Genomic DNA, 18,242 nt, shown 5'->3' on the forward strand with positions numbered 1-18,242 from the left:
ATGAACTGCTGGTGCTAAGTCAGTCAGTATGTCTGTCTGCCTGCCTGTCTGTCTGTCTGCCTGCCTGCCTTGTCTGTCAATCTGTCCGTCCCACGCGAGGACACTTTTTGGGATGCGTGTGCATAAAAGGGCAATGGGTGGGAGTGGCTATGATGGCCCGTCATGATGTAATTATGACGACTGTAGCCATAGTGACAGGCCATGGGGAACAGTGTTCATTTTGACAGACATTTTAGATTTAGTTTGTCTTTTGAATGAGATTTCATTCAGTCATATTTTAGTCGATTAAATCAGTTGATTTAGTCGACTGAAATGTATTTTAGCCTTTGCTTGATGGCAGATCTACAAGCTCACAACTGCAAGCCTGTAGATCTGCTATTTTCAAAGCGCAACCAAACATAAAATGACTTGTCTTTTAGTTATATTGGATCTCTTCTCCACTAGTCCCATTCCTATCATTTTAGTCTACTTTTTATTTGTTGACGAAATTGTCAATATATTTAGTCATACTTTTAGTCATCATAGCTTTGTTTTTTATTTCGGTTTTATTTGGTTTTCCTCAAAGACGAAAGGTAGTCGACGGACATCTTTCATCATAGTTTTAGTCGACCAAATCAACGCTGATGTAGTTCTACAGTATGAGGTTTTAACCTGATCCAACCCCCATTGTATAACCCCATGTAACCCCATTTTATACATTATAAAATTAAATCTAAATTGAAACTATGACGAAAAAAATGATGTTTGTCGATTACCTTTTTTCACTGAAAAATGAATAAAAACTAAACTAAGACGACTAAATCTAAGACTAAATATATTGACAATTGGAAGCAAATGGAAACCTGACTAAAATGTCAGGGAGGGACTAGTGGTGAAGATATCCAGTCCAACTAAAAGACAAGCCATTCTACTCTATTCTACTCTACTCTATTTTCAGCATGCATGAGTTCCTCTGGTGGACACGTCTTTTCAGTAGCAAAGCAGTAGCATTAGGCTAATCAGTGAATAAAACCTGCAGGGAAAACATGCATTTTCAGAAACTCTTCAGGAAACGATCAGGAAAGCATGAATGTTGGAATCAGTGTTGTTTTTGTCGACTAAAACTATGACAAAAGATGCTCGTCGACTACCTTTTTTCAGCGACGGAAACTAAATGAAAACTAAGCTATGGTGACTAAAACTAAGACTAAATATAGTGACAATTTTGTCAACAAATAAAACTAGACTAAAATGTTAGGAAGGGACTAGTGGACAAGAGATCCAGTATAAGTCATTTTACAATTAGTTTCATGCTGAAAATAGCCTATCAACAAGCTCACAACGCTTACAATCTGTGTAATGTTGAAGAGGAGTTGGAATGGCACATCTGTGTAATGTTGAAGAGGAGTTGGAATGGCACATCTGTGTAATGTTGAAGAGGAGTTGGAATGGCACATCTGTGCAACATGTGTGTTGTTGACGTTGTACTTCTCTGTTCTTCTGTGACCAACATGACGGTATCGGTAACGACTGTGTTTTTTCTGTTGCAGCTTTGGGCATAGATATTAAAAATCACACCCGTGTGAAGTGAGGGGCGCTCTTATCATCTTACAACATCAATTACAACATAATGTTTGTTTAAGCAACGGGTGCTAATGTTTGTTTAAGTCCTCGAAACAAACATTAGATTTATCTTTATTGTCAATGACGTGTTCTTAAACGAACATCGTTGAAAAACAAACATTAAAGCCATATATAGGAGGGGCTAGCGCCCCTCAAAAAAATAGATGCCTCACTGGCCACTGCAGTTCATTGGAGCGACGTGTCTCCAGTGAAGGAAGGAAGTCAAGCGGAAGTGCCGTCCGTAGGGAAGCGCTGAAGGAACGCTGCGTCGCTGCCCGAGTGACGTCACTCATGCGACTCCTCCATGTCTCTCGCTGTCACTCAAGTGACTACTGGCCAATCATCAGCGTGTCTTGTCCGGGACTTATGTTACGCAATTATGCTTCGCATTAAAGGAATCTCGGGAAAATTGTGCCTTCAATTTTGACACGGTCCCCAGAGCCGGAAGAGTCGTCTACGTTTATAGGTCTATGGTTTTGGGATCCAACATGACGGTATCGGTACTGAGTGTGTTGTACTTGTACCTCTCTGTTGCAGCTTTGGGATCCAACATGACGGTATATCGGTACTGAGTGTGTTGTACTTGTACCTCTCTGTTGTAGCTTTGGGATCCAACATGACGGTATCGTTACTGAGTGTGTTGTACTTGTACCTCTCTGTTGCAGCTTTGGGATCCAACATGACGGTATCGGTACTGAGTGTGTTGTACTTGTACCTCTCTGTTGCAGCTTTGGGATCCAACATGACGGTATCGTTACTGAGTGTGTTGTACTTGTACCTCTCTGTTGCAGCTTTGGGATCCAACATGACGGTATCGGTACTGAGTGTGTTGTACTTGTACCTCTCTGTTGCAGCTTTGGGATCCAACATGACGGTATCGGTACTGAGTGTGTTGTACTTGTACCTCTCTGTTGCAGCTTTGGGATCCAACATGACGGTATATCGGTAACAAGTGTGTTGTACTTGTACCTCTCTGTTGCAGCTTTGGGATCCAACATGACGGTATATCGGTAACGAGTGTGTTGTACTTGTACCTCTCTGTTGCAGCTTTGGGATCCAACATGATGGTATCAGTACTGAGTGTGTTGTACTTGTACCTCTCTGTTGTAGCTTTGGGATCCAACATGACGGTATCGGTAACGAGTGTGAGCCGGTGGGGAAGAGGCCGTTCGTCATGTCTCCACAGCTGCTTTACGGATACGCCACGCCCACATGGTCCCGCTGCAGTCGCCAGTACATCACCAGGTTCCTGGAGTGAGTACCACCTTGTGCCGGGTTCAAATAGGATTAGTTTGGGGGTCCCCGGTTCAAATAGGATTATTATGGGGGGTCCCCGGTTCAAATAGGATTAGTTTGGGGGTCCCCGGTTCAAATAGGATTATTTTGGGGGTCCCCGGTTCAAATAGGATTATTTTGGGGGTCCCGGGTTCAAATAGGATTATTTTGGGGGTCACCAGTTCAAATAGGACTATTTTGGGGGGTGATGAGGTCATGATCATCACATTTGGGCACATTTGGGCAAGTGGCTATGGCCGAATTTAGTCCAAGGAGTGTTTGTCGTGCAAAACGAATGCTTGGAATGGGTTCAGAATCATGAAAAACCCTAGTTTGACCCGTCACATGCTACTTAAAGAATAATGACATTTGGAAAACTTATATACAGTAGGTTGTAACTGGCGATAATAAGTGCTATTAAGCTACTGAATTGGAAGACTTAAACCAAAATATAAACTAGAGATATGTACAGTAGGAATACAAAAATCACACCCGTCGTGTGAAGTGAGGGGCGCTAATATATTAAAGTCTAACTCATGTTTGGGGAACATCATGTTGTCCCCCAAAATGTTCTGACCTCTGACCTCCCACACCTGGAATCCATTTAATTACGAGGACCACTTTATGACTGCCCTGTAGCAGCGTGACCTCCGAGTGAAACACTTACACAGTCCTGTGGGAGTGCTTAACACTGTGCACACACACACACACACACACGCACACCACCGCATGCAGGCTGTGTCATTTGTAGCACTGGTCTTCGGCAGGCCAGCTGAGCACAGTAAGTTTGCGCTTCTGTGCTCAGGCATATATCTATGTAAAGGTGTATGAATGTGTGTGAATGGGTGAATGTAATGCACAATCTATGTAAAGCTGTATGAATGTTTGTGTCAATGGATGAATGTAATGCACAATCTATGTAAAGCTGTATGAATGTTTGTGTCAATGGATGAATGTAATGCACAATCTATGTAAAGCTGTATGAATGTTTGTGTCAATGGATGAATGTAATGCACAATCTATGTAAAGCTCCTTGGATAAACGGTCAGTAAATGTTTCATGGAAGCCATTTCAGTTTCTGAGTCACTCAGGACCATTTAAAATGTAATATTGTTAATACTCTGTGTACGTTGATCAGTATTAATCATTTTGACTGCTACCATATTGTTACAAATATCACGGAGCAGGGAGGCTTATATCAACACCTGTGCACAGCCTACTTCAGAGATCAGTTACATGTGAGATCCATCGTAGACACTTGAAATAAGTTTTCCTTTGATCATAATCAGACAAGTCTGATTATTTAGTTTTAGAGAACAACCCTTGAAAATATTGGGTGTGAGTAGCTAACCAAGGCTGAGGCAAAGATGATGTTTTTGTGCCTGTGCGTGCGTGCTTGCGCGCGTGCGTGCGTGCGTGCGTGCGTGCGTGCGTGCGTGCGTGCGGTTGTAAATGCGATGTCTTTGCTAGCATCCCAAATGTTGTTTTTGTTGACACCAGCCACAAGGATAGGTCCTGATTCTAGAGGTGGGCTGTGTTTTTGATCTGTACATGGACCAGGCATTCAAAGATAAACATTCTAAGTACCATTCTAAGTACGAACTTAGAATCATAACAGACCTCGGGTATCGTTTGTAGATTCGTCATGATGATATTTGGAAGCCTGGGCCATGTACATAAACGGACTACGAGTGGCCTAACAATAGCTGGCATGGCAAAGAGCAAAGCCAAACAACAGCTCTGTTTGGGCTGTTCTAGGCGGTTTGTCTCTGTGTAGAAGGAGGTGCCATGTGTATCCTTAGTAATAAATAAAGGATATTAAATAACTGTGTGTGTGTGTGTGTGTGTGTGTGTGTGTGTGTGTGTGTGTGTGTGTGTGTGTGTGTGTGTGAGACTGTGTGTGTGTGTGTGTGTGTGTGTGTGTGTGCGTGCACAGTCGCGGTTGGGGCTGGTGTCTGGATGACGTGCCAGTGAAGGACCTCCTCTCCCTGCAGTACCGCTCGCTGCCTCCGGGGGCGCTCTACAGCGCCACTCACCAGTGTCGCCTGCAGTACGGATCTGGTTCTGTGCTCTGTGACGACGTCGACGTAAGATCCTTTAACCCTTAATTAACCCATATGCTGCCACCTGCTGGACGCAGAGCCAACCGCAGACTGCCGAGGCTATTTCAATGCAGCACACACTGGGACTGACATCCTGTTTGGAGCGTCCATCTTAATGCTAAATAAATAGCATCAATGCTAGCGAGATAAATTGATGCCATCCTTGCTCTAGAAAGCGCCAATGTTTCCATCTAGACCACCAGATAATCAGCAAAGACCTCCGAACATTGCACGTTTTATCCAAACCATGGAGAGCTCCGTAGATTAGGAGTTATTCAGCTTTTTAGTCAGCCTGTATAATGGGAGGTGGACGGCAGGATCAACCCGGTCTAGGATCGCTAAAGAAGGAAAGGCCAAGCCAAAACAAATATGTGAGATCTAACTCTCGAGAGTGTAAAATGAAACCAAATGGACCCGTGAACAATATTTTAACTCTAACAGTGTTGTTTTCGTCGACTAAAACTAAGATGAAAAATGTTCGTCGACTACCTTTTTCCACTGACGAAAACTAAATGGAAACTAAATTAAAACTAAGCTATGATGACTAAGACTAAGACTAATGTATTGACAATTTCGTCAATGGTTAAAAACTAGACTAAAATGCTAGGAAGGGACTAAGAAATCCAGTATGAGTCATTTTACACTTGGTTGCATGCTGAAAATAGCAGATCTACAAGCTCACAACGCGTCGCAGATCTACAAGCTCCTACACCTAGGAGTAGGAATATCACTTGAAAATAAACAAAATGGGCCTGGGTCGTGGCTCAGCGGTCCAGGCACCTTGGCTGGTGATCCAGTCTGGCAGTGTGCCGTGGGTTCGACTCCCGATCCCGACGGCCTTCACTGCATGTCTTCCCCCCATCTCTCTCCCCATTTCCTGTCAGCCTACTGTCTGTCCCTCCATAAAAAATATAAAATAAAGGCGAAAGCCACAAAAAAAACATTAAAAAAAAAAGAAAATGAATTAGTTACTAATAGAAATGTGAATTAGTAGAAACGTGCATTAGTATAACAGTGTAAAAGGGTTGAAATGATGCGGTAACCCACAGGCCGTTCTGAAAGGACCAAACACAATGTGATGACCGTGAGATAGAGAGAGAGCAGGAGAGACCACACACATAGCGGTCTATAACAAACACAGTTTATGTGTGATTGTCTATAAACTCCACTGGCTGCTGCTGCTGCAATGTGTTCAAACACACACGCACACACACACGCACGCACACACACACACACACACACACACACACACACACACACACACACACACGCTGGGCTGCTGCTGCCATGTGTTCGGGGCTTTACGAGCAGAGCCCACCGGCGCTGACACAAACCACAGGATGCACACGAGACGGTGTTCTCTCCTGTCTGACTCCTCTCGGTGTACCCGACGTTAAGGAATGCAGTCACCAGAATTGTACGGTTATAATAATATACAGTCATATAATGAATAAAATGTGTGTGTGTGTGTGTGTGTGTGTGTGGGGGGGGCTGCCGCAATGGTGATCTGTAGCTGGGGATCTGTAGTGAGAGGATAGGCGGGGTGTTGGAGCTCTCATACAAATATATATCCCACCAAATCTCCTGGTTACATCAACATCGTACATGTGAAGTGGTTTGTTTGTGCTTATATTTGTTGAAATGGTGGAAGTCGCTATGGTGAGTCAGTCACCACCCCCGAGTCATTAACTTCCTGGTCTCAACTGCGCGTGTTTCTTTCCTTCCAGGGAGCAACATGGAGTCCACCGTATGGTCTTTGCTACCCGTCCTCTTTAAATAGTCCTTGATTTCCCTGGCCTGTTTGATAGGGCTGCGAGATGGACAATTCAGAGCATCTCACTGGGGACAGGGTGTCCACCGGACTAGAGTGTGTGAAAAAATCACACCGTGTGAACTGAGTGGTGCAACTCCCCCCCGCCCCCCTCTCTCTCTCTCTCGCTCTCTCTCTCTCATTAGCAGGCAACAGTGCAGCACTATCTCTCTCTCTCTCTGTTTCTGGCACAACAGTGCCACTTTTGCCCCTGCTGGTACTCATAGTATTAGTCACACACATAGTCACACACATGTCACATAGGTTAACACGGACATTGCTGTTCCTTGGAGTGGTCGCACCACTCAAAGAAACTCAACACAATTTCATTGTAACTAAGATATAGATATAGATATTCAATACAAATCCACAATGTTTTTTATCATATTTAGCCATTACACATCTTAACCACTAGACCAAAGCCACTCTGCTACACTAACTGCTTGTCCACTAGCAAGTTGAAAAGTTAAATCCCATTCCTCTCAGGGCCAGCAACAACAACCCCATAGCCTGAAGTGACATGGCTCGGCCAATATATTTCAACGTACGTAATATTAATATATTATAATTGTTCTTTGGTGGTGTTAATATATTTATTATTGTCCTTTACAGAACATCTGCAGTACGTTGTGGTGCACAGTGGGGAAGACCTGCCACTCCAAACTGGACGGGGCCGTGGACGGAACCCACTGTGGGGAGGATAGAGTAAGTAACACACTGTGGGGAGGATAGAGTAAGTAACACACTGTGGGGAGGATAGAGTAAGTAACACACTGTGGGGAGGATAAAGTAAGTAACACACTGTGGGGAGGATAAAGTAAGTAACACACTGTGGGAAGGATGAACCAGCGTGATCTAGTATGAGAGTGGCGACACTAGCGTTGACTCTCATTGTAGCAATGGAATGCAGGCGTGCTCATTCTGTCTCAAGGGGATAGTTCCAATGATTGGAACTAAAGCCCATAGCACCCCGCTTTGTCTCAATGGGATAGTTCCAATGTTTGGAACTATAATAGCACCCCGCTTTGTCTCAATGGGATAGTTCCAATGTTTGGAACTATAGCCCACAGCACCTCGCTTTGTCTCAATGGCATAGTTCCAATGTTTGGAACTATAGCCCACAGCACCCCGCTTTGTCTCAATGGGATAGTTCCAATGTTTGGAACTATAGCCCATAGCACCCCGCTTTGCGGCGAGATCAAAGCATGTTTTTTTTTCTTCTGACTGTTAATTACATTGATCTTTGTTAGAACAGACATGCGTGTGTTGTTGTTAATTCTACGTTTCGTGTGTGTGTTTTTACCAGTGGTGTTACGGCGGTGAGTGCGTGTCAGTCGCCCGTCGCCCTCAGAGCGTGCACGGCGGCTGGGCGGCGTGGAGCCACTGGTCGGCGTGCTCCAGAAGCTGTGGAACCGGAGTCCAGAACGCCCAGCGGGACTGTGTAGACCCAGTGTAAGTACCAGAGTCCAGACCCACAGGGACTGTGTAGACCCAGTGTAAGTATCAGAGTCCAGACCCACAGGGACTGTGTAGACCCAGTGTAAGTATCAGAGTCCAGACCCACAGGGACTGTGTAGACCCAGTGTAAGTACCAGAGTCCAGACCCATAGGGACTGTGTAGACCCAGTGTAAGTACCAGAGTCCAGACCCACAGGGACTGTGTAGACCCAGTGTAAGTATCAGAGTCCAGACCCATAGGGACTGTGTAGACCCAGTGTAAGTACCAGAGTCCAGACCCACAGGGACTGTGTAGACCCAGTGTAAGTATCAGAGTCCAGACCCATAGGGACTGTGTAGACCCAGTGTAAGTATCAGAGTCCAGACCCATAGGGACTGTGTAGACCCAGTGTAAGTACCAGAGTCCAGACCCACAGGGACTGTGTAGACCCAGTGTAAGTCCCAGAGTCCAGAACGCCCAGCGGGACTGTGTAGACCCAGTGTAAGTACCAGAGTCCAGACCCACAGGGACTGTGTAGACCCAGTGTAAGTACCAGAGTCCAGACCCACTGGGACTGTGTAGACCCAGTGTAAGTATCAGAGTCCAGACCCACAGGGACTGTTTAGACCCAGTGTAAGTATCAGAGTCCAGACCCACAGGGACTGTTTAGACCCAGCATATGTCCAGTAGCATGCAGGGATGGAGCTCATTCCATCTTCATACCGGCTATTTAAACTGGAAGTTTGCACTGCTCAACCTGCTTGCTTGCTTGCTGCTGCACACTGATACTGCTGCGCTGCTGTCTGCTTAAACTTTGACTGCTCACCCTCCTCCACCCCAGCTACCACCTGTCTCACCCTCCTCCACCCCAGTTACCACCTGTCTCACCCTCCTCCACCCCAGTTACCACCTGTCTCACCCTCCTCGACCCCAGCTACCACCTGTCTCACCCTCCTCCACCCCAGCTACCACCTGTCTCACCCTCCTCCACCCCAGCTACCACCTGTCGTTTTGGATCTGCTGTTTTAGGTACGGGGGATTCCCGTTGGGACTGATGCCCTTGATCTCCGTACCTAAAAAGCAGATCCAATTCATCGCCAAACCATAATAAATATATTGCTCATTTCCTCCAGTCCTACCCATGGGGGCCGCTACTGTCTGGGAGAGCGACGGAGGTTCAAGGTGTGCAACAGCACACCGTGCGTCCAGGAACGACCCAGCTTCAGAGACCTGCAGTGTGCTCACTTCAACTCCATGCCTTATAAGGGCAGGCTCCACACCTGGGTGGCGGTCAACAACAGAGGTGAGAGGTCACTTCAACTCCATGCCTTATAAGGGCACCACACCTGGGTGGCGGTCAACAACAGAGGTGAGAGGTCAACACAGGTGAGAGGTCAACAACAGAGGTGAGAGGTCAACAGAGGTGAGAGGTCAATAACAGAGGTGAGAGGTCAACAGAGGTGAGAGGTCAACAACAGAGGTGAGAGGTCAACACAGGTGAGAGGTCAACAACAGAGGTGAGAGGTCAACAGAGGTGAGAGGTCAATAACAGAGGTGAGAGGTCAACAGAGGTGAGAGGTCAAGGTCAACAAGAGGTGAGAGGTCAACAACAAAGGTGAGAAGTCACTTCAACTCCATGCCTTATAAGGGCAGGCTCTACATGAGGGTGGCGGTCAACAGAGGTGATGCATGTACAGAAAACAATGTCAAACATACAAATAGTCAGAACATTAACTTACACAATACAATATGCAAATGATCTCTCTCTCTCTCTCTCTCTCTCTCTCTCAGTGAACTCCTGTGAACTCCACTGTCGTCCGGTGAAGGAGAACTTCTCAGAGAAGATGCTGGACGCGGTGTCCGACGGAACGCCATGCTACGAAGGCAGCTCTAGTCGAGAGATCTGCATCGATGGCATCTGTAAGGTACTAGCACTGTCTGATAGAGATCTGTAAGGTACTAGCACTGTCTGATAGATATCTGTAAGGCACACAAAGATAGATTGATTTGATTGATAGGATAGATAGGAGAGTGAAATTATTTTTCCGTTGTGGAACAATCTTCCATCTCAAGTTGGAGCTTCCCAATCCTTGCCTGTGTTTAAATCACGTTTGAAAACTCACTTGTGTGCTGTTTCCACTCTGCATTATAATCTTTATGTTTATTGTGTATTGTTGTTTGATGACGGAGCCTTCATTAGTATCGGTGGTAACACCTGTGAAGGAAGTAGGGAAGGGGCCCAATAAGCTCTTTCCAATATGGCGTGTATGCATATAGAGCCCGTTGCCTCCAGTTGAATTCAGATGCTCGACAACCATGGCCATGGAAACCGTGAGCGGGTCAATCCCTTATCACTGCATAATGTGTTGCTTTGGGACTTGGTCCAAAAGCAACTGTGAAGCGGTCCAATAGAACCGCTTCACAGCCAGCAGCCACGTTGAGGCTAAATGCTGAAGGAGATTACATTAATTGTTTCATTTAGGATTTACTGTGCCTGCACTGTGGGCTGTATTTAACCTTCAGCTGGATTTATTTATTTGCCAGAATGTCTGAGCGCCCTCTGTGGATTTACTAGATCAGTGGTTCTCGACCAGTGGTCCAGGGACCACCAGTGGTCCTTGAGGGGGTTCCAGGTGGTCCGGGGACCACCAGTGGTCCTTGAGGGGGTTCCAGGTGGTCCGGGGACCACCAGTGGTCCTTGAGGGGGTTCCAGGTGGTCCAGGGACCACCAGTGGTCCTTGAGGGGGTTCCAGGTGGTCCCCATGCAGCTAAATGATGGAGAGTTGGTAACCAAATGGACCATTATTAGATCTTTAACTCTTGAGAGAGTAAAATGAAACCAAATGGACCCTTATTGTCTCCACCAGGCTGAAGGCATGGGGAGAGTGTGTGTGTGTGTGTGTGTGTGTGTGTGTGTGTGTGTGTGTGTGTGTGTGTGTGTGTGTGTGTGTGTGTGTGTGTGTGTGTGTGTGTGTGTGTGTGTGTGTGTGTGTGTGATCAACATGGATCTGTCCACTTTCCAATATTCCATCCCGATTGGCTAAACATTCCCACTAGGCAGAGAAAGAAGTGCCACTTAAAAATATTCAAATCGGCCCGGACGGTTAGCTCGACCGTCTGGGCACCTAGGCTGCCTGACGGCGTGCCGCGGGTTCGACTCCCGATCCCGACGGCCTTTGCCTCGTGCCCCCCCCCCCCCATCTCGCTCCCCATTTCCTGTCAGATTACTTTCAACTATCAATAAAGGCAGAAAAAGCCAAAAATATATATTATTTGTTTTTCTTCAAATCAGCCTCATGGTGGCGCTACAACAGGCCAATTATTCACCTATATCTTTGTATGCACACTTCTAAACATTATGTATGCACTGAACTTTTTATATCACTCCTACACATTTTGTCCAAACATCACAAACCCTCCCGATCCCCAATATAAATGTACTGCTACAATAACCTTAATAATAGAGACAATACACCATAAATAAATACTGAAACCAGATATAATCATTAGGGAAGGTGTATGCATGTACTATGTGTACTATATGTAAACTCTTCATTTCCACTTTCCAGCCATTCAGTTGCAAAACAAAAAATAATTTGGGACCCCCCAAAATAATTTGGCGACCCCCCGAGGGGTCGCGACCCACGGGTTGAGAACCCCTGAGTTAGATCATTCAACTCTTGAGAGTGTAAAATGAAACCAAATGGACCCGGTAAGGTTACATTCTACACAGAGAATGTATAATAATTGTAATTTTGAACAGATGTTTCCCTGTTGTCTCTTCTAATGGTACCAACATCAATACAGCATGGATGAAGTCTTAAGGGTCTGAGAGGCTAAATGTCATCAAATGGTGGTTCCGTGGCTCAAATGCAGAATAAATAATGGACCTTGATGTGAGAGAGGGTTGAGAACCACTGATTTACTACATAATGTACAGTATATTTGCTATTGTGTGTCTTGCAGGAGGTGGGTTGTGACAATGTGATTGGCTGTGTGTCTTTCAGGACGTGGGCTGTGACTACGTGATTGGTTCTAACGCGACAGAAGACCGCTGCGGGGTGTGTCACGGGAACGGCTCTACGTGTGAAACGGTGAAGAAAACCTACGACGCCAGCGAAGGCCTCGGTAGGTTCATCTCTCTGGTCTCTAATGTATGCTGCAGTGTTCGATTCCGTAGAACTATGGCAAAGAATGTTCGTCGACGACTACCTATTTTCACAGCTAGGCGAAAAAACAAAATAAAAACGAAGCTATGATGACTAAAACTAGGACTAAATGTATTGACCATTTCATCAACAAATACAAATCACACTTGTGTGAAGTGAGCGGTGCCTTTCATCACAATAATGACGTCTGATGATGTCAACGACATGATGTCCAATCATATGAGCACATTCCGTGCTCAAACAGACATCCCGTGCTCAAACGGACAGACAGATATACACACAAAGCACCTGCACCGCTCTAAAACTAGACTAAACTGTTAGGGAGGGACTAGTGGAGAAGAGATGCAGTAGAACTAAATGTTAGGGAAGGACTAGTGGAGAAGAGATCCAGTAGAACTAAATGTTAGGGAGAGTGGAGAAGAGATCCAGTAGAACTAAATGTTAAGTAGAGTGGAGAAGAGATCCAGTAGAACTAAATGTCAGGGAGGGACTAATGGAGAAGAGATCCAGTAGAACTAAATGTCAGGGAGGGACTAGTGGAGAAGAGATCCAGTATAACTAAATGTCAGGGTGGGCTTTTCAGAATAAAAATCTGCTTGGCACTATAGCGCCAATATTATGAAAAATTCAGGCGCATTTTCATGGTTTTAACATAATCACTCTTGGATCGTTTTTTCCCCCCCAAGGTTACGTGGATATCGGGCTGATTCCGGAGGGAGCCCGTGAGATCCGCATCGAGGAGGTGTCCGAGGCGGGGAACTTCCTGGCCCTGCGCAGCGACAACCCAGACCAGTACTTCCTGAACGGAGCCTGGACCATCCAATGGAACGGCGAGTACAAGGCGGCCGGGACCGTGTTCACCTACGAACGGACCGGACACCTGGAGAACCTGACCTCGCCCGGGCCCACCACGGAACCACTGTGGATCCAGGTATAGGAGTCACTGACCAGAGAAACATGAAATTACTCTTCTGCCCCACCCCCAGGGCTTCTGCCCTGCGCCCAGCATGCCCCTCCTATGTCCAGCTTTCCGGGTCTGTGTGAACACAAACATTGGCTTGTTATTGGCTGATCACCCCATAGAGATGATGCTCCAGCTGCTGTTCCAGGAGACCAATCCAGGAGTAACTGTTCTGTTCTGTGTTCCAGCTGCTGTTCCAGGAGACCAATCCAGGAGTAACTGTTCTGTTCTGTGTTCCAGCTGCTGTTCCAGGAGACCAATCCAGGAGTGCGTTATGAATACACGGTCAGACGACCCGACTCGGAGGACAACCTCCTCCCCGTCTCACACTTCTCATGGAAGTACGGCTCGTGGACAGAATGCAGCGCCACCTGTGGAGCAGGTAGGAGAACGTTGCTTTTGTTTTGTTCTATCATTTCATCCCCTAGTTCACCTGTTCATCCCCTAGTTCACCTGTTCATCCCCTATTTCACCTGTTCATCCCCTAGTTCGTGGGAGTTTTTATCTATGGAGAATAACATTGGGTTTCTTAACTCTTTGAGAGTTTCAAGGATTTCTATATAGTTTTTAGACTTCTCTATGGCAGAATGGCGTTTTTGAATGATTTATTGAAAATTCTCTGTTGTGAATGTGTGACAACGAAAGACCTTCAGAGAAAGCTTGGCTTGTCTGCTTCCAGGAAAAAAATGAACTGAGTTGATAAAATGTTTAGTTTTTGTGTTGGAAGCCATTTAAAAGAGCCTGCATTTACACTGGGTAGTGTTTCTAGGACAACAAAAAAAGTTATGCCCGGTTGAAGTTTTATTTTCTAAATAACTTTTTTTCTGCTGGGCGTACATAGCCATGCAATATCTCATTTTAAAGGGTGAGTTGTCTAGTTCAATTAAAATAAAATAAAAAGTTTCTCACATGTACCACTGTAGATATTTTGCCATCTATAAATAGCATGGTCAGTCATGATCAATCTGACCTATCCAGCTAAAAGTCCCCCTAGCTCTGAAATGGAACATCATATAAACTCAATTCTTTTTTGGGGTAAAATTAGACATTCTAACGCACATTTTGATATATACCATGTTTACATAGTCTTACCAGTACCTTGTCTATTCATGCATGTATCTCAAAAACCTGTTGTGAAGAAACAGTTTTGATAAAAAACACATCCAAGGACATTGTTTTGATATGACTTTGTGCCCATGATATGTATCAAAATATAGACTTGAATGTATACTGTATTATAACAAAAAATTGGGTTCTTACCATCTACCGTTACAGAGTAAATCACAGTTGAAACTCGCTTAGTCAAACCATAAACCTCAGAATAGTGAACAAAATAGCCATGACAGGTCTAACTCATTGTAAAAGCGTCTTTTATTTTTTATGACTACTAACATAATACAATTATAATAAATATTACAGAAAATAAATAGGCCTACATACAAAACAGTTGTCCCCAAACTCCCCAGTGTCCCCAAACCACTGCATTCCAGTTGTTCTTGACTGTGTGTGTGTGTGTGTGTGTGTAGGCTAAATTTAAAAAAAACAACAACTGAAATGAATGAATGCATCCGGTTCAGTGTCGGAGAACTCCATCGCAGTCTTGACTCTTCGTCTTCATCATCATCATCATCCTCCTCCTCGTCTGATGCCAGTTCTAAATATATAAAAATATATATAGCCAGTTGGGGGGGGGGGGGGGACGTAGGCTATCTGACATCATCGTCATCATCATCATCACACGGAGACACACTAAACAATGTACAATCATGATTGTATACAATATACAATGAATGCGATTATCATGCAAGCTCAGACGTCAATGAAACGTCATACAGATCTTATATAATACGCTACTGTTAGCTTCACTCCCCGTCCCCCCTCCGATCCTTGTAGCAAGGTCATCATAACCACGCGTTGCTTCAGTAAACGATGCATGTTTGTTCTCCGTCTTTGTAGACAGTAAATAAAAGGAGCGAACATTACTCTAAAGATCAGATCGCCTATAAGGCACGCTACAATATAAAATACTTGTACTGCCATGCGTGCATGCCTGCTACGATACATTTGTACTGCACCAACCAACCGATCGACACCAACCCCCCCTCCAGCCATTAGCCAGCACCAATGCACCAACCCCCCCATTAGCCAGCACCTTTGGTGCTGGCTAATGGCTGGGGGCCATCGTGGTGAGTCATTCTGGCGTCATGATCTGACTAGTAGTAGTAATTATCCAAGCATCTATTTGTAGCGATCATCTTATGATTTCTACAATAAGATTACCTCAAAACATTCCGGGTTGATCGTCTTCTTCAATGGTTTCCCGGTATAGCTCATCGGACGACGATGGGGAGACAATGAAAAAAGGAGGGAGGGAGCAGCGAGTCTCGCTGTAAGCACTGGACCAGGGCTACTCCGCCTGGAGAAGGCGACTGGGACGCGTATGGATCAATACTACTACCACAAAACTCGCTCAAATAAATAGTACTGCTTTCAACTTTTTCTGCTAGAAAATCGCTCGGGCGAGACGGCAAAACAGGCAAAACAATAAACTATGAAGACTCCCTCTGCCCCCACTGTTTACAGGGGGTGGGACCAGCTTCCAATGGCAACACGTACACGTGTGTCACGTGACACGGGTTTTCTGGGTAATGTAGTTGGAATATAAGCTCAGGAATTTAAACAGCGCTTCGGAGCATATTAATATGTTTAGATTAATCAAAAACTCTGAAGACGCCAATTGGCGTCATTGATCATTTACGGAATTCTGATGAAGACGCCAATTGGCGTCTTTCACCTTCTAAGGGTTAAAATGGTCTCATAAAATGCTCTCGGCGATATTGACGGGGAGGTGTCTCTGTATCGTTATATTGTCAGGGAGGTGTCTCTGTATCGTTTAGGACAGTCAGTCACTCATATTTGATACAGTCAGTTTCTAGTGAAAATGTTAACACATTTGGCGGCAGTAACATTAGCGTTTCCTCGCCGTCAGTTGATTCTTCATATCCATATTAGTCAAACCGCCGGGAACCTGCTCAAATCAATAGTCTATATTTATTAAAGGAGCATTCAGTGATTTGGGTGATTTGGAAAAAAAAACCCGGTCCACCCAGTAACAAGATGTGCACATGCACACGCTCTACAGTGGGGGAAGTACCAACAGACCAACAGCACGTGCACCAATGCCCGCCCCACTCGATCATGATTGGAGGAAGGCCCCTCTCATCCTGATTGGATGAAGGCTTTGCCACCCAAAGCCCAAACCGAAACTAGGGTTTTTTGACCCCAGGGGATCACTGGGGACAGGGAGGAACTCCTTATATGGTCAGCACACTTTATAGTAGGGAGGATTATCCAAAAAATAAGAAAAAATAAGTGATATTTTAATTAAGTGAAATCACTGAATATACCTTTAATCCACTGCCCAATACAGAATATTTTTCCTTTATCCTTTCAGTATATCAGCTGTTCTGTGTGTGTGTGTGCATGTGCACATGTAGCTGCGTGCATGCACGTGAGGAATACAATCACCGTTACAGCACTGGATGTACAGTATGTACATTTCAAACAACTGGTTCTCTCTCTCTCTCTCGCTCTCTTGCTCTCTTGCTCTCGCTCTCTCTCGCTCGCTCTCTCGCTCTGTCTCTCTCTATGTATCTCTCTCTCTCTCTCTCTCTCTCTCTCTCTCTCTCTCTCTCTCTCTCTCTCTCTCTCTCTCAGGGGTCAAGCGTCAGATAGTTCACTGCGTGGAGAGAATGTCTGGGATAGTGGACGAGGACCACTGTGACCTTTTGACCCGGCCGGACGATAAGCAGACCGTCTGTAACAAAGAGCTCTGTCCGGCCGTGTGAGTTTGACCTATGCCATCCTGACCCCCCCGACCCCCGGGAAAGGATTTGTTTACAAAATTATGACACCTTTAGGACATTCCACTTCACTCATATGCACGCACGCACGCACACACACACGCACACCTAAGCACACGTGAATTCTAGTTCCTTTATTCTTCAGGCTTTAACACATTTTCAAAATGGCCACCACTGCTATTCCCTATATATATATATATATATATATATATATATATATATATATATATATATACTGAATGCATGATTACAATCACATCACACAGCATGCACACAACCCCCACCCCCACCTGGAAACCAACCAATATGAGGTTTTAAAACAGAAGTCTCAGGACTTTCTTGTGTATTCCTCGAAATGCTGTTTTGTATTAATCAAATCAAACTAAATGCTAACTCTCTCTCTCTCTCTCTCTCTCTCTCTCTCTCTCTCTCTCTCTCTCTCTCTCACACACATGGCGTTCAGGTGGTGGGCGGGCGAGTGGCAGAAGTGTTCGTCCAGCTGTGGGAGTTCCGGACTGAGCAAGCGGACGGTGCTGTGCATCCGGGCGGTGAGCGCGGAGGAGCAGACAGCGCTGCAGCTCGCCCAGTGCAAACACATCACGTCCAAACCTGAGACGCTGACGTCCTGCAACACAAACGTCCCCTGCCCCGCCCACTGGAGCACAGGACACTGGACAAAGGTGAGTCCCTTGTCCTGTCCCCTGTCCTGTCCCCTGTCCCCTGCCCTGTCCCCTGTCCTGTCCCCTGTCCTGTCCTCTTTCCCCTGTCCCCTGCCCTGTCCCCTGTCCTGTCCCCTGCCCTGTCCCCTGTCCTGTCCCCTGCCCTGTCCCCTGCCCTGTCCCCTGTCCCCTGTCCTGTCCTGTCCTGTCCCCTGTTCTGTCCCCTGCCCTGTCCCCTGTCCCCTGCCCTTGGCGGAGTTCCAGACCCCCAGGAACGCCCCAGGGGGGCGGGCCGGTTCCGGCGTGCCGCCCCTCGTCCGAAACGGTTGAGAAATGACAGAGTTACCGTGTGCCGGTCCCTCT

The 18,242-nt window shown here is 45.8% G+C and overlaps 1 protein-coding gene across 1 annotated transcript in view; it reads left to right on the plus strand.

The window, feature by feature from the left end:
* The window catches only part of adamts7 (a disintegrin-like and metallopeptidase (reprolysin type) with thrombospondin type 1 motif, 7), a gene marked incomplete at its 3' end in the record, with an annotated part of 53,856 nt that overhangs the window by 24,767 nt on the left and 10,847 nt on the right, over positions 1-18,242 (plus strand). Inside the window, exons 10-20 of the mRNA XM_079497391.1 lie at positions 2,713-2,856; positions 4,814-4,964; positions 7,402-7,494; positions 8,096-8,241; positions 9,361-9,530; positions 10,019-10,152; positions 12,235-12,355; positions 13,083-13,327; positions 13,598-13,739; positions 17,075-17,201; positions 17,684-17,900. Coding sequence (XP_079353517.1) covers positions 2,713-2,856; positions 4,814-4,964; positions 7,402-7,494; positions 8,096-8,241; positions 9,361-9,530; positions 10,019-10,152; positions 12,235-12,355; positions 13,083-13,327; positions 13,598-13,739; positions 17,075-17,201; positions 17,684-17,900 — 1,690 coding nt within the window. The remainder of the gene's footprint in view (positions 1-2,712; positions 2,857-4,813; positions 4,965-7,401; positions 7,495-8,095; positions 8,242-9,360; positions 9,531-10,018; positions 10,153-12,234; positions 12,356-13,082; positions 13,328-13,597; positions 13,740-17,074; positions 17,202-17,683; positions 17,901-18,242) is intronic.

This window comes from Electrona antarctica, assembly GCF_951216825.1.
Source record: "Electrona antarctica genome assembly, chromosome: 3".
Taxonomy (NCBI): domain Eukaryota; kingdom Metazoa; phylum Chordata; class Actinopteri; order Myctophiformes; family Myctophidae; genus Electrona; species Electrona antarctica.